At 41.1% G+C, this 16,039-nt stretch overlaps 1 protein-coding gene across 1 annotated transcript in view; it reads left to right on the top strand.

The window, feature by feature from the left end:
• The first annotated feature begins 9,533 nt into the window (after positions 1-9,533).
• opcml (opioid binding protein/cell adhesion molecule-like) overlaps positions 9,534-16,039 on the top strand; it is a 549,099-nt gene continuing 542,593 nt past the window's right edge. Inside the window, exon 1 of the mRNA XM_034217945.1 lies at positions 9,534-9,786. Coding sequence (XP_034073836.1) covers positions 9,726-9,786 — 61 coding nt within the window. The 5' untranslated portion in view covers positions 9,534-9,725. The remainder of the gene's footprint in view (positions 9,787-16,039) is intronic.

Genomic DNA, 16,039 nt, shown 5'->3' with positions numbered 1-16,039 from the left:
TATATATATAAATACGCCATTTTCCTGGAGGTGCAATTATCCTGGAAGTGCAAATATAAACAGCTTGCTAACGTTGCCAGGCAGAGCGCACTAGTTTTTTTTTTCTGAATTAACGACCGAAGAAATCGCTGCATGTCTTCGGATTACATCTCTGGACTTGAGGGGTGTGCTTTAGGTCGTTACCATCGTAAACTAGAGCTGTGTGGGTTGTCCGATTGCCCTTACAGACTGCCTGCAGATGTATGTCGATTTTGGCTGCATCTACGTCTCATTTCTGGAAACACCAGGTGAATACCCCACTTGTCACAATAATATTATCATGCCATTGCATATATGTGGTATTTTAGAGTTGACTAGATATTGATGAAGGCAATAGACTATGATATTCAGTACAGGAAGCTGAGCAACACCTAGACGGTGTACGGCTGCTTGCACCTCGCGTAAAATGGCGGATACCGGAAGTACGGTGTCGCCCTCGGCCCAATACCCGTATGTGTGTGTGAAAGAATGCTCCAGTGAAATATATAGTTATAGTATTATGGGTCAACAATAACAACTAAAATGTGAACTAACTTGAATGCATTAGTCCACAACACATAGCCTAACTAATGTTAGCTTACATAGTTACTAACATCAGAACACATAGGCTAACCTTGGTTACATTACTTAACCAGCTCATCATCTTCACCAGTCAGAAAATGTCCGTTAGCCGCGATGCTAATTTCAGCTATGTTAAACTCCATTGACTTATGCTAAATGTTAGCGATCTAAAGGTCCGCTATTTTTGGCTGTTTTGGGTCGACTTCAGTTGACTGTAACATCGAAAATCTTCGAAAGTGAATGTTCACAAAGCTGCGGACCGGTTATACACTTATACACAAGGGAACTAACATAGCTAATTTAACTAACGTTAGCTAATGTAGCTGTTGTAGTGCCGAGAGACGGGACATACGGATTAAGCAACTAGACTGCTTGTAGTGTACATGCAGAATTATTTCAATTTAAAATAGTTTTAAATGCTCACACACTCATACCTGACTCGTGCTGTATTTTCCTCTCGTTTCGTTTTTCGTTTAGAATGCTTTCTCTTTGACAGCGCCATCATCAACAGACAGAGGCGGCAACGCACATTTGAATCTGCCAATCAGATCAATCTATTGCTGGAGAGGGGGGGGCCTCCCCGAAATCTGTGAGATTGATTGGTGATGATCACTGGCACGTAATGTGTCCAATGAGAACGTTAACACGTTTTAGCGAAGACGGAGGTCAGCCACTGTCAGCCGGAAGTGGCGCATTCGATTACTGTTTGGGCTTACTGCCGTGGATGGGCTGCATTCCACTCCAAATAGCCGGTCGGCCGTAACCAGAATCCAAACCCCAAACGCAAGCTGTTTTATGGATTCTAATTTAATTTCCAAGAATATCTCAGTACTGGGTTATTTCCAATTTCAAAATAAACATATATATTAAACAAATAGAAATAATAAGTAAGTATATTATAGTATATTCAAGAATGAACAAAAAATATATATATATATGCATATATATGCGTGAATATATGCATATATATAAATAGGCGTATATATACACATATATATATATATGCATATATGCATATATATATATATATATATATGCGTGCCTGTATATATTTATAAACTGTATATTATTTTCAATGGAGTATTTGTTCTTTTTTAATACATACCATCAAACATATGTTCATATATAAAGTGGGTAACTATATAAAACGAAGTGAGATAACTGTTTATGAATATCTGTTCAACTTTATGTAAACTTGTGTAACTCATGAAAGATAAATGAGTGTTTCAATAAAACTTACATATAAAAATGTATAGTGCAGTTTTTGTTTTCATTGCAATATATTTTTTTATATGTATCAATATATAGCCATACATGGTCCATGCATATATTGCATTTGCAATATATTTAAAAATATAAGGACTACTTTCCCATATATGGAAATGTGTGATCCAGTATATTGTATTATATTTACCAATATATTACAATATATTTTTGTTTCATAAGGGACAGCATGTACAGCAGAAGAGCAAGGCTATGATGGTGAGGAGTGGCGTGACTATTCTGGCCAGCCAGCCTTCCCACTCTCCCGATGTGAGCCAGGACCACCAATCCCAGCCTACAGGATCGTAGTCCACGTCGTCAGCCTTCATGTCTGCCAGAAGTGTGTTAAGGTGTTTTATGGTGCGAGTCATGTTCTCTGATATGTCTGGAATGTATGTACAACAAGAGTCTCCGATAACGTGACATAGGCCCCCCCTTGAGGCAAACAGGATGTCTGGAGCAAATTGATTTTGCATTAGCATGTTTCTAGTCCAGGTGGGCGTTAGCTAATTCTTGTCCGAGGGGCTCCATCTTCAATCACTCGCCATTGATCAGGCACAAAGTTTATGTTCTTGGTGTCGTCGTCTCCTTAGTGGATGTGTCTAGTTTTACTGAGCCCGTGCCTTCATGACCATATCAATTCAACCCCACACCATGACGGCATAGGCAAGAAACCAGAGGCATATGAAAAAGCACAGCTGGCCGTCGCCCATGAAGTGTGTGTTACTAGGGTGTATGTACTGCATGTGTGGTGCTGGTGGTGACTTGGCACGTCACTTGTCGTCGTCTGTTTCTACTGGATCGGCTAGACTGGGGCGGAGATGACAGCTTTGCAGTGGCTGGCGTGGACCCACGTGGCTCTCTCGGCGACCTTGACCGCTGTCTGGGTGACGAGAAGCACCTGGTAGGGACCTTGCCAACGGCTGGATCTACAGCTCTTTCTCCGGAAGACCTTGACCAGCACGAAGTCGCCTGGTTGGATACGGTGGAGTGGACCAGTAGCAGGGGTAGGTAGAGCTGCCGCTACCTGGCGTCTGATATCTGCTAAATTGGATGACAGGTTAACACTATATGACAACATAGCATCATCACACAAAGTTGTGGAGGGGAGAGGACATCCTGGCGCCTTGATCCCAATCTGCGGAGGAGCTGCAAAAAGGGTCTCAAAAGGGCTGAGTTGACTCCGTGTTCGTTTCCGCATCCTCATGTACATCAGCACAATGGGCAGAGCCTGTGTCCAAGACAGACCTGTGTCTGTGCAGCCTTTTGATAGCTTGTTTTTGATTGTACCGTTCTCTCTTTCCACCGCACCACCACTCTGTGGATGGTAAGCACAATGCTTTCTGATGTCCATGCCAAGGTATTCTCCTATCTGTGCACTGGCCTTATTAGCAACATGTGAACCATTGTCGCTAGAGATCTTGCTTGGTATCCCCCATCTAGGAATAATTTCCCTTAGTAAAGCTTTAGCCACAGCATTTGCTGTTTGTGCGTTTACCGGAAATGCTTCAACCCATTTGGACCACATGTCAAACGATTACAAGACAGTGTTTCTTACCCTCAATGGACTAAGTTATATTAATGGCCTCTAACATCCCCCTTTTGACACCTGGTCTAACCCATGTATCAATTTAGCACATTTCCTAATGAGACGGGGTCAGTGTTGCTGGTCTGTGCAGAGCATTTACATACTGCAACTTCAGACGGGAGCAGAATGGCGTCCAATAAGCCTGTAACTAGGACATGGTTAAGTACTGGCTTTCCGTCAGATTTTAAAAATTGTCTACACTTCCAAATAGCGCCAAAATCATGTACTACCCCGAAAGCATAACGTGACTCAGTGTAGATAGTTACAGATTTGCCTTTTGCAAAAGTGCAGGCCTCAGTGAGTGCTACGAGCTCTGCTGCTTGTGCTGAGAGGTGGCATGGGAGCGGTCTGGAACAGAGAACAGCAGAATCTGAAACAACAGAGAAACCCACCCGATTAGTTCCCACAGGGTCGCGAGAGGCGGACCCATCAACATACAAAATGAGGTCAGGGTTAGTCAGGGGTACATCTTTTAAGTCAGGTCTGGGAGTACATACAATAAGAAGCTCGGCAACACAGTCGTGTTTGTCACCGTCTTCTGGGAGAGGCATAAGAGATGCTGGGTTCAGAATGGTACATCTTTGACTTCTACATTAGGCATGTCCAACAGGCATGTGTGATACCTAAGATAACGTGCAGCAGAGAGGTGTGATGTTCTCTGTTCACAGAGGATGAGAGAAACAGCATGTGGAACCAACAGTGTTACAGGTGCATAACCTACAATGTCACGTGAGGAGTTGAGAGCTTTTTCAGCTGCAGCAACTGCACGGAGACATTTTGGAAGGCCAGCAGCTACAGGGTCTAGCTTGGAGGAGAAATAGGCAACAGGCCTCTGTTTTCCCCCATGATCTTGAAGGAGAATTGAGGTCATACACCCATCGCGTTCATCCATTGCCTGTGTAAAAGGCTTGGTAGGATCAGGTAGACCTAGCGTCGGCGGGGATTGGAGAGCCAGCTTCATGTTAACGAAGCCTTCGTCGGCATCCATATAAGGCGATCTGCAGGTTTCAAACTGGTGACCTGCGCGATTGTGCAGAATGGTTGTTCGAGCGGAGAATAGTTAGGAATGAATGACCTGCAGTATGAACACATCTGTCGCTTAGTGACAGGTTTTGGCAGAGCAGCCAATGATGCAATACGCTTATCTGAAAGCGTTTTTCCCTCTCCTGAAATGATGTGACCCAGAAATGTAACTGTCTTTTGCACATATTGAAGTTTAGACAAACTGGCCTTGTGGCCCTCGGCTGCGAGGTGTTTTAACAAGGAAATTGTATCAGCTTCACACTGTTCTGATGTGGGTGCGCAAATCATGAGGTCATCAACATATTGTATGAGAGTGGTGCCTTTAGAAACTTAGAGAGAGACCAAACTTGTACACAATGCTTGGTTGTACACAGTAGGATATTCGCAGTAGCTTTGACACAAACGTGTGAATGTGTAAGGTTTACCCTCTTATTCAAATGCAAACCAAAATTGGCTTTCTTTGTGTACAGGGAAACTGAAAAATGCATTTGAGAGGTCTTCAACAGTAAAAAAATGCTGCAGAGGCTGGAACCTGAGAGAGAATGAGATAAGGATTTGGAACGAGCGGTGCGCGTGCATGTACGGCTGCATTCACAGATCGTAAATCCTGGACCAATCTCCATTCGTCAGGAGGTTTGTCCCGGACTTTTTTTAACAGGAAACACTGGAGTGCGTACCGGGGAGTCGTTACACGGAACAATGACCCCTTGTTTAAGCAGAGAGGTAAAAAGTGGACGAATGCCATCAACAGCTTCACGTTTCAATGGGTACTGGGGTTGGTTTGGGCGGAACGTGGATTTAGGAGTGATAACTACAGGCTCAGCAGAGCGGATCAAACCTACATCATATTTGTGAGCTGCCCACAATGAGTGTGGCACATCTGAAAGCGCAGCAGGAAGCTCAGAGATATGAGAATTACCCGTAAAGGCGGGAAAAGTGGCATCACCAACCTCATCATCCTCAACCAACAGCAATGTGCGCAGAACGGCTACGTTCGTGCAAATTTTCCTTTTATACACGTCATGTGACATAGAGTACATGACATATTCTGTGTGTGTAGGTGCCCAATCAGTGGCTGACTCCCAATCTTTAACGAGTGGACCCAAATCCCTCCATCTATCAGTGGGGCCCCTTGCTAGTGAAATGTGTGGGACCGCCCCTGGGATTTGATACAGCTTGTGTTGTGTGGGTGTGAGTGTAACAGAAATAGCGCTGCGCAGCGAACTCCAATACATAGTTTTAAGCATGAGTTCATCATTTACACATTCTAACAGAAAACTCTCATCATAGTATTTACATGGATCATCAACAACGTTAGCAGTAATGCAAATGAGGAGCCTCCATGAACACAGCAGGTGGAAAGACACGCTGATGAGTCAAACGCAGCAATTCCTGAGAATCAGGATATGTCAGCAGCCATTGATACACATTCAACAGATCTCCATCATCAAATGAAAGATTTTGAACCATCGTAGGAGATGGCCGTCGGACTTTGAGACCCTCATTTTTGGAAATGAGGCCCAAGCCGAACCGGAGAATCAGATCTCTGCCCAGTACATTTATTGGGCAGACAGATGATAGAAGAAAACTGTGTTTGACTGATGTGGGAAATGGATGACTGGCATCACCGTTATCTCTACACTGAAGCAGTACAGAAAACTTCTCCTTTACAGTTACCCCAGCAGCTCCTATTGAGTCAATAAATCTACCACTGAATTTGCAATCAGGCAAATCTGCCATTTTTACCACAGAATGTGTAGCCCCAGAATCAAACAAAAATGTAACATCAACACCTATGATAGCTAAAGTTAGTGTGGGACATTTCTTAAATGCTGTTTCACTGTCATATTTCAAATATGTACCCTCTTTAACCACAGACATGTCTTCTACATTTTCCAATTTCTCAATAGCCTGCATGATGTGTGTGTGTGTCACTTCCCTGTTCAGATGCTGCAGGCTGAATTTCCGTCTCGCTCGATTGGGCCCCTTCCTCCCCATCTGGTGTAGGTCAGTCTGATTGTGAATGGCCCCGTCCTTGCTGTCCCCCTCTGCCTCCGCTGCCAGTGTTCTGTGGGCAGTCCCGGATCCAATGTTCAACACTGCCACACTTGAAACATCTTTCGTCGTTTGAAGGTCTTGCTTCTCGTCCTCTGCCTCGGAAAATCTCCTCTGCCTCTCCCTCGGTATTGTGAGCGGCCAGCATTCTGCGTAGCTTGCGCTATGTCTGTGAGTCCGTTGACGAAGACATTACTGAGGTGTGTCTCCCAAACACATGCTTGGTCCCCTAGGGCATCGGGTTTGTTTATCCCGCTGTTGTCCCGGAATACTTGGGCCTGATGGGGGTGGATGAGCTTGGAGTTGACGGGGAGTCTGCTGACTGCATGGCTGGGGCTTGTAGTGGTGGGGGAGGTGGTTGAGGTGGGCCAGCCGGATTGCCAGGGTTGTACGCTGGGGGAGGGAAAGGATACCCAGAGTCGAGGAGAGGGTCATTCAGACCTGCAATGGAAGGATACAGAGATGTCTGGGGTTTACATGGTTTTGGAAATAACTTATTTTCCTTCTTTTCTTCACATTCATCTTCAACCTTAATATTTTCTTTATTGCAGAGGCCTCCTTTCACGGCATTCTGCTTCATCCTCCCACTATTTTAAACACTTTCTGTGAGTGTCCAGCTTTTCTAAGTCCTTTACTTTAATTTTACTCTTCTTTTTCATTCTATCTTCACACTCTTATAATTTATCCTTTAGGTCTTTGATTTTTAATTTACTCAAAGAGCCTCCCTTTGGAAATCCGAACATTTCCATCCATATTTCCAACTCTGATAAGCTGTCTTCACCATATTTTGCTCGCATGACATCTACAATTGGGCCCTCAGGAGGTTGGCCTACTCTGCTTTGTCCCCATGGAGAAAGTATTTAAGTGTTACCAAAACACCCCGTGTTACCAAAACACAATTGTTCACCCGTCGGTGATGTGATATTTGTTCCTCAGTACAAATCACACAAAAACTGATCGTAAAACCTTTTACGATGGATATACCAAATATCCTAGTTTTGAGCAGCCCACCTAATAAATGTCATGGAGGTTAATTACGTTTGACTTTTAAACAATTATAAATTGTACATCTCACCGAGTATTGAAGGCCTTTTGAGTTCGTTGGATCTCGTGAAGTCAATCGGTTTCACCCCGGCGCTGGTCCTGTCATCCCGTACGTTTTCTGTCGAGGTAGAGGAGAATCTGAGGATCCCAGAGCGACCACCAGCGTCCGTAGGTGTCCCCAATCGAACTTGCAGAGATCCTGCCGACAACGCCAATCTGTTATGGAAATCTTAGACCTAGTCAATACTGTGGAGATATACAATTAGAATGATCAATCAATAAACTGGTGAAACAAACAGTTGTCTTTCTGGTTCTTTATTCGAGGCGCCTCGAAGGCACAGGTCTCACAGAGTATAGGATAGTCTGCAGGAGTGTGCACAATAGTCACAAAATAGCAAAGCTTATATACAAGATAGGGCGGGCAGACAGTTTTATGTGTAGCTGTCGAAAGTATAACGGTTATCAGCATATGGAAGTTCAAACTTAGTGTGAAGAGGAGTATCAGCATAGTCTGCCAACTCAGCCCTGTGGCCTTGAAGCGCTTGAAATTAAGGACCCTCTTTAGAGTATGTAGAGAAAACAGCACATATGAAGAAATGGTACAGTAGTGTTAGACAATGCTTTTAGAAGCATTTGGTTTTAGCATATAAGGTAACATAAGAAATTGCCACTACAGAAGTCAATGGAGAGAGAAAGATTATTGTTGTACTTTTTACAGTATTACGGGTTCTACAGATGACATTTTTTTATGGATTTTTTGTCAAAGCACTTAAGATATGTATTGCTATCGGGATGTTAAGAGCATTCCATGGAATATAACAAAAAGTGTATCTCGAGCTGGTTTCTGAAACTTACCAACCCCACCTTTTAAATACAAAAAATAAAATAAAAATATTAAAGGCATAAAAAAACAAATGTATAATTCTTTCTTTAATAGAAATGTTTCTTCTGCCCGTAAAGTGTCCAAACCGGGCTTTTCTGGATAAGCCCGGCTAAAAAATAGTCATTGTCCATGCCGGTTTCAGTTGGATTATTTGTCACAGTTGCTCCGATCAGATCGATCTCCTCCATTTTGTAGATTATTTACGACTTTTGAATCCACATAAAAACATCGGCAAAATCCGGCTTACTTTGAGAATGTGTTTTAAACAGTTTAATCCCTTTGTGAATTGTTTCCACTTGTGCCATCCTTTAATTTCTTCATACAGCGGGAATCTAAATGAATTAATCCTGAGTCCAATAACCATCAAAGTCACTCCAATAGTGCTCCTTAATTACGCTTTCATCCTCCTTTAACAAAATACTTCACATTCATCCAGTTTGTGACAGTAGTTGTAGCATTTTTGAGACTTTTAAACTTTAATTACCGCTGTTGCCACCCCCCCACCTTGTGTGTGTGGCGCAACTTCCAACAGGAGTCATTTGGGGGGGCTCTTGGGAAAAAAGGTTGGGAACCCCTGCTTTACACAGTAGTGTGTTTTGGTTTAACAATATAAACTTCCTGAATGAAGACTAACTGGTTTGGCTAATGTGCATCAGGTTAAGATGCCAACCACTGTAAAGACCAGCATATTCAGTCTCATTCCTTATCATTGCACATTGTGGACAAGAGATCATTGTTTTTGAGAATTGCCCCGATCTAAGATCCCTTTCTGCATTAATTAGATGGACGCTTTTATTAAGTCTTCATTAAATAACAATCCTTCCTCATCTAGTTTTAATCCTGCTTTAGATTGGTCAGAGGGTAGAGAAAGAAAGCATAGTTGAGGATTCAGAGCAGCAGAAAAACCCAGAAAAAACAGAGCTAGGACTGTTCCTGGGTGATTGGCAGAAGCTTTAGCCAATGGCAGCCGAGCAGAGCCCCCCCCCCATCCTGCAGAGTTCTGGTCCCTGTGTGCTGTAGTGAGGGAGGAGAGTGAGACGCAGACTGCGAGCAGCCAGCCTCTCTGTGCCCACCACTACTACTTGCTCCGGATTTAAAGCATCTTCACTACAACCTGCTGGGCGGCTGAAAGCTGTCCAAAGTGAAACGTTTTGGAAAAAGACAGGAGAGGAGAAAAAAGGCAAAGTGTGCAGCTCTCTGAAGCCCTGCTGTGGAGAAGAGCATCTTTAAAACCCTCCAGCAGATCAGAGTCAGCTGTGTTTAGGAAGTATGTATAACTCGGCATGTTTCATCGTCCTGTCGTGGGTGTTTGCTGTGCTGGTGTTCCCAGGTAAGACTTCTTCTATTTTCTCTGTTATCTGTAAGTGTGTGTTTACATGCTCCTGTTACAACAGACTGAGGCTCTGCTGAGACAGAGCTCATACCTTTTCTCTCCCTCTGTCCACACTTCATCTGTGAGGCTGGTTGGGACACCCACAGAAGAGAAGTTTTATTTCAAGTTTATGGATAAGCTTTCCTCTTAAGGATTCTCCAAGGAATGAGAGAAAGTCAACTTTACCTCACACATTTTCCAACAATATTTGGAGAGATTACATTAATAATATCAAAGATTTTCTGAAGGAATTACTATACTATAAATCTTTAGTTTGAGTACATTCAAAATGTGGTGTTTTCTAAAACTCAGGTTGCCATACATATTTGTTTGGCATTAATGTACAAATATTTTTACTAAGCTTGGTTTAAATGCAAATCAATAATCAGACAGAATTATATTAAAAAATAAATATAGCCTCAAATGGCACTGATCAGTATCCAACAGTTTGATGAGCAGTTCAAAATACAATATCAAGATCCAATATTTGGAAAACAAAATAAAAGGTTGAGTTCACAGCATAATTAGCATGATTACAGTAAACTGACTCTCACTGCAGACTGATCAGAATTACTAGTATACAAAGAATGGCTTTTTTGTTGTTGTTCTTTGTAGCAATTTTGGTAGCATTTGCATGAAGAGTGATTCAGCATATTTTCCTTAGGAATTGACCTTAGGTTGCACTAAGGCAGGCAATTATTCAATGGATTGTTTTTTTAAAGTTTAAGATTGGTAATGCTTAGAATTGTGTTTTGTTTTCTTCTATTATGCCAAACCCTACTTTTTCCATCATTACCATATTGTAGCCATCCACCAAGTCATGATGCTGGATTGGGCATTATACTGTAATGTCTAAGGTGACCAAATACCCACAGGACAGTGTAGATCAGACATGTCAACCAAACACGTGCAACGTTTGGATTTAATCACATGAGACCATTGTCATCGATGAGCATTCATGTAGGATGTACACAGGTCAAAAATGTGTGTTATCTCAAAACCGAGTGACAGCAATATGTGATCTTGAAAAAGTTTTGGGTAGATTGGACAAACTTTTTTCTGAGAAGGTAGGTGGTCATTTTAGAGCAGAGGGCCATTGGAGTAAAGATGTAGTTGAATTGAGAAATGTAAATGGTTTGAAGCAACTGTATTCCACAGAACTTAATGGAGACAGACTTGGTTGCTATAGCGCCACCTTTTCATGCTGTCATTTTATGTGCCTGAGTAGTGGGAAGAATGTTCAACCCACTTGTCATTTTAAGTTACTTTTATCCCCACAGAAGTGCTGTTAAATTAGGCTGACAACTGAAAATGCAAATATGAGCCTAAAGCACCTGAAGTGAGAGAAATATGATTTCTCCCCTTAAAGGGATTACGTGGAGGAAATAATGTGAAGCAGGCTGACGGGGGGAAAATGTGCTACATGGGAGTTTGCATTTCATTTTATTCTCCTAACTCAGGTTCCAAGTCTTGTTATTAATAATGCATAACAACAAACTCATCACACATTTGAAATGTATGTATTGTGGAACTTTCATCATATCCACATCAAATGGATTGATAAAAAAGAAATTAACAAACCACAGCCCTGCAAGGCACATTTTAGTTTAGCTTAACTGACATATGACCAATAAAAAATGTGCTGTAGGTTGGAAAAATACTATTAAATAGAATTGGAAATTCAAATAAGAAATAAACAATGTGAATCCCTCAGCTGGGGGGTGAATATCTTGATATTGCATGTTTTACGTGAGTGCTCACTGTTGACTCATGTGTTGCCAAATGTGGACCTCAAACTGCATTTACACTCAGCGTGTGACTTGTATGTGTGTGCAATTTAACAACTGTACTAGAAATATGGTTTATTCTTACTTATTGTAAGTCGCTTTGGATAAAAGCGTCAGCTAAATGCAATGTAATGTAATTAATTGAAAGGACATGCACATGCTACAGCTTGTTCTATGAATCTGTGTCAAAATGATCCAAGTTCAGTATTACAGTATTCATTTCTGTGTATGCCTTGATTCACAACTGTTGTCTTGCTTCTGTATGGAGGTCATTAACACCAACGTGCTGTTGATATGCAGTGTTTCCCATACATTGATTTATTCGTGGCGGGCCGCCACAATTAAATATCGTCCACCACAAATGGATCTCATAAAAAAAAATATATATTATTACTATCTTGTTTTTTTTTTTATTCTTGTTTTTTTTTTTGTGGTCTAATAATGGATAGTGAGGTGGGCTGATGATCGGAAGGTTGCGAGTTCAAATCCCGCCTGGAACACCACTACTAGTGTGCCCTTGAGTAAGGCACTTAGCCCTCAGTTACTCCAGTGAGAATGTCTCTGTAATTGGTCATTGTAAATCGCTTTGGAATAAGGCGTCTGCTAAATGCCTAAATTATATTTTTGGGAGAATAAACCCCACAGATCCTCAACTCCGGTGTGTTTCACTCATTAACAACGCTACACAGAGCAACAAGAACGTTGTCTAGCCATGAACTCGCATGTATTATGTTATTTGAGGGGGGGGGTGGATGCGTGGACCACCCAAATAGGTTGAGGGGCCTTTGGCTTTTCTTGCCGGGGGGGGGGGTGCGGTGCGGTGCCCCCACAAATAGAATCAAATACTGTGGGAAACACTGATATGCCTATTTATTTAAATTAGACATAGCAATCCACACGGTTGGTTGAATTACTACATTTTCCAGTATCCAAATCATTTTACAAGCCTTCAAGGAATAGTTTGAAATTGAAGCTTAAATACACTTAAATCCTCCAAATTAAGTGAGATAGTATGTTGTAGTACAACGTGTTTTCTTATGAGACACCCCTGTCAGGACGTCATTTCTCTCAGCCTACTCCTCACATTTCAAAAATAAATGTGTGAAGTTTTAAGGATGGCCTATGGAAAAGAACTTGGTTTGGGTAAAAATGACGGACTGCGTTCACACCAACCCGAACGAAATCCACCAAGGGGGAACACGCTCCAGGGATCGATTCAAGGCTGTTGTGAACACGACCTAAGAAACACATCACCTGCTTACTTCCCTTCAAGAATTCACTGAACTTCTTCAAGAAAGAGTTCAGCACATCCTGTAATGTTATGAACGACACAAGGCTCAGGACCCAAATGCACAACACAAATTAACAAAGGCTTTAAATCAAAACACAAGAAAAAATGCTCCCTCAAAAAGTGCTAAACAAAAACAGTCGCTTTGAAAATTAACAAACTAAATACAAGGAGTCAATCAAAGAATACTTAGTCCTGGGGATGGCTGGCACACATATATATACATATATACATATACACAAGGTAAGGGGACACAGGTGAAGACAATCAGGGCGGTGTCGACAATCACAGCAGCGGGAAACACACAAAGGGAGGAAGTTAAGTGATCTGAAACGAGAGGGAGAGGTTACTACAAAATAAAACAGGAAGTCACAAGACAAATACTTGAACTAAATAAATTAACTTTACATTAATGTCTGGACACCACATGTAGAAGGTAATGTTTTCACACATTGAAATGACATGTTAATCAGTCCTCTATAGAGGTGACGATTGGTTACTATTTGTACCTTTGTCTGATTCGTTAATTAAAGAGATGAAGATTAGCACAATTCTGACAGAAAGACGATTCCTTTAGGGTTGTGCACTTTTCCCAGACTTATCATTTTAATCTCAATGTCATCATATACTCTTGAACTCTTGTCAGGCAGTTATTTTGCATTTTGAGCATTTTGTGGAAAAGTGTTCGCCCCAAGTAATGCAACACTTTACTTTCTCTCCTTTATTCATGTAGCTAGAGATTTGCTGAGTGTGCATGTTCTTTTTCAGTGCTGCCCTGTTTCACGTTCATACACATTCTGTACGTACCTTTACACCTGGGACCTGTCCACTTTATTTCATCTACACACTGAGACGCTGCTATTACCTGCATGGCTCAAGGGCACCTTGGCAGTCACTGTAGATAGAAAGGAGTGTGTGTGTGTGTGTGTGTGTGTGTGTGTGTGTGTGTGTGTGTGTGTGTGTGTGTGTGAAAAGATGACTTGGACATAAAACATTGCAAAAGTGTTCCTACAACAGTAAGTTCAAGTATGCAGGCCAGGGTGTGGGTATGCTGAATAATATGCTGAGACACACTGCTGTTAGTTTGTTCATCTTTTATTTATTATGGAAAATTGAACTATAACTCTGAGTGTACACACTTTGCCTTCATGTACGATGTCTGTAAAGAACAGGGGATGAGGACCCTGTGCAGTGTGAGTTCAGGCAGGTGAAGGACATTCCACAACACTCATGTGCTTTAGCAAAAGTAAGCTCGAGGAATATAAAAAAGGTAAGTTAGATGTAACATTCGAGTTTAGTCGTTAAAGTGAATTGTGGCTGTGGTACTGCCAGACGTCCATCTTAATTTGCGTCACTATATCTAGACATATTATGTTTTCTAACATTTTGAGTTTCCCTTGAATGATGCGAGGGTCTTAGGACAGTGGGTGTCTCAAACTGCAAAGCCCCCTAAGACCAACATGTCGTTTTGGATATTGGGCTATATACTGTATCATTTGATTGATTGATTATATTCTGGCTTGCACAAGAATCTCAAGTTTAACATTCTTGAAGCACTAAAGGCCTTCTCTTTACCATTAGTCTGGACAATTGTTATGATGACGGTGCTTGATGATACCTGAGCAACATCTACCATTTGTCAGTCCAATTTAAAGAATTGCTGAGTATTGTGTATTTTGACACCCAATTTTGCAAATGAAATGTCACATGAAACGGTCTTATCAGCTAATTTCAATTAAATTAAGTAGCATTAAGAAACAAAATTGCTTTTTCCTTTCAGCAGCTTTCATAGTGAACCTTAAATGCCTTGATATTCTGGCAGTCTAGTAGCTGTGAAAAATGAGATTTCCAAAGAGTTTAATTTGGCCCATATGGTTATGAGAAGTATACATTATCAGCGTCACCCTCAGATCCTTTTTGTGCACTTTACAGTGTCATGTAGTGTTATTTCACAATTTGAGAGAAAACATCAGCTGCGACTTATTTGACAGAGGAAGCAACATTTTCCAGTTCTTTAGATGTAACACAATGATTGTGACTTAATATGCCCTTAATGTAATATGGTAGTAAGGATTGTTATAAGTAAAACAATAAGATCAAAAAACACTACAAATCATTTAATGCGTTCAATTAAACTCATATATTCAAAAGTTCAAATAAACCCACAGCTTGTTTGCCTTTCACCAATAAATATTTAAATCAATAAACTCAACAAAATGTACTACATTTCTTACAACTGACACACAGATTTTCATTACAAAACAGAGTTGTCTGTCTGTGGAGAATTTAAACTTAAACAGTCCATCCTGGGAACACTGCTAATATGCTGATCTTTTTAAACTTGCTTGAATTGAGTTAACCCTTAGCAGTTCTGAGGTGTTCTGAAAATAAAAAAAGAAACAAACTTGAAATAAATAAAACAAGACACCACTTGATTCTTACTGACATGTCTCCAACAACAGTTATTAGGAAGAACATGTGACATCATTTGTATCAGTCTTTAATTATCACATTGGTGTGATTTAATGCCTTTAATTGCTGTCATTTTTATCCATGAATTATTGGACGATAATTCATTATTACCCCTTACAGCAGGGGTGCCCAACCTTTTTTGAACCGAGAGCTACTTTTAAAGTTGCCAGTCTGCCGAGATCTACCAGTCCAAATAGAGAGGCGTAGCCATTACTGACAGCCTCCTACCAGGTAAATACACACTTCTACTTGTATAAAACTGACCTTTGTACGATGAATACTTCATAAAATACTGCAGATCCTTTATCTTACCTCTTTCTAATCTACACACATACAAGTATTTAACTGAAGTTACACAACAGTGCTGTTGATACAGAGTTGGAGTTTATTCACACGTCACATACTACAGTGGGTAATGTTTTCAAGAAACATTGAACAGTGCTGCCACATATGACACAGGGAAAAAAGAAAATACTCTGAACCCTTTCTTTGCCATTATATAAAAATAGTGTTGCTACAAAGTATAAATTAGGCTTACTAATAAGACAACTCAGATCTGAAGCTACACAGGAATCTGCTGCCAAAGTGCAATACAAAAGACACAATTAATAGAATCAAACCCTTTTTTTGTTGCATTTTAGTAGATTATAAAAATAAATGCCTT

The sequence above is a fragment of the Gymnodraco acuticeps genome, unplaced genomic scaffold (assembly GCF_902827175.1).
Source record: "Gymnodraco acuticeps unplaced genomic scaffold, fGymAcu1.1, whole genome shotgun sequence".
NCBI lineage: Eukaryota > Metazoa > Chordata > Actinopteri > Perciformes > Bathydraconidae > Gymnodraco > Gymnodraco acuticeps.
Note: the sequence above shows the minus strand (reverse complement) of the source record. Positions and strands in the feature narration are given on the sequence as shown.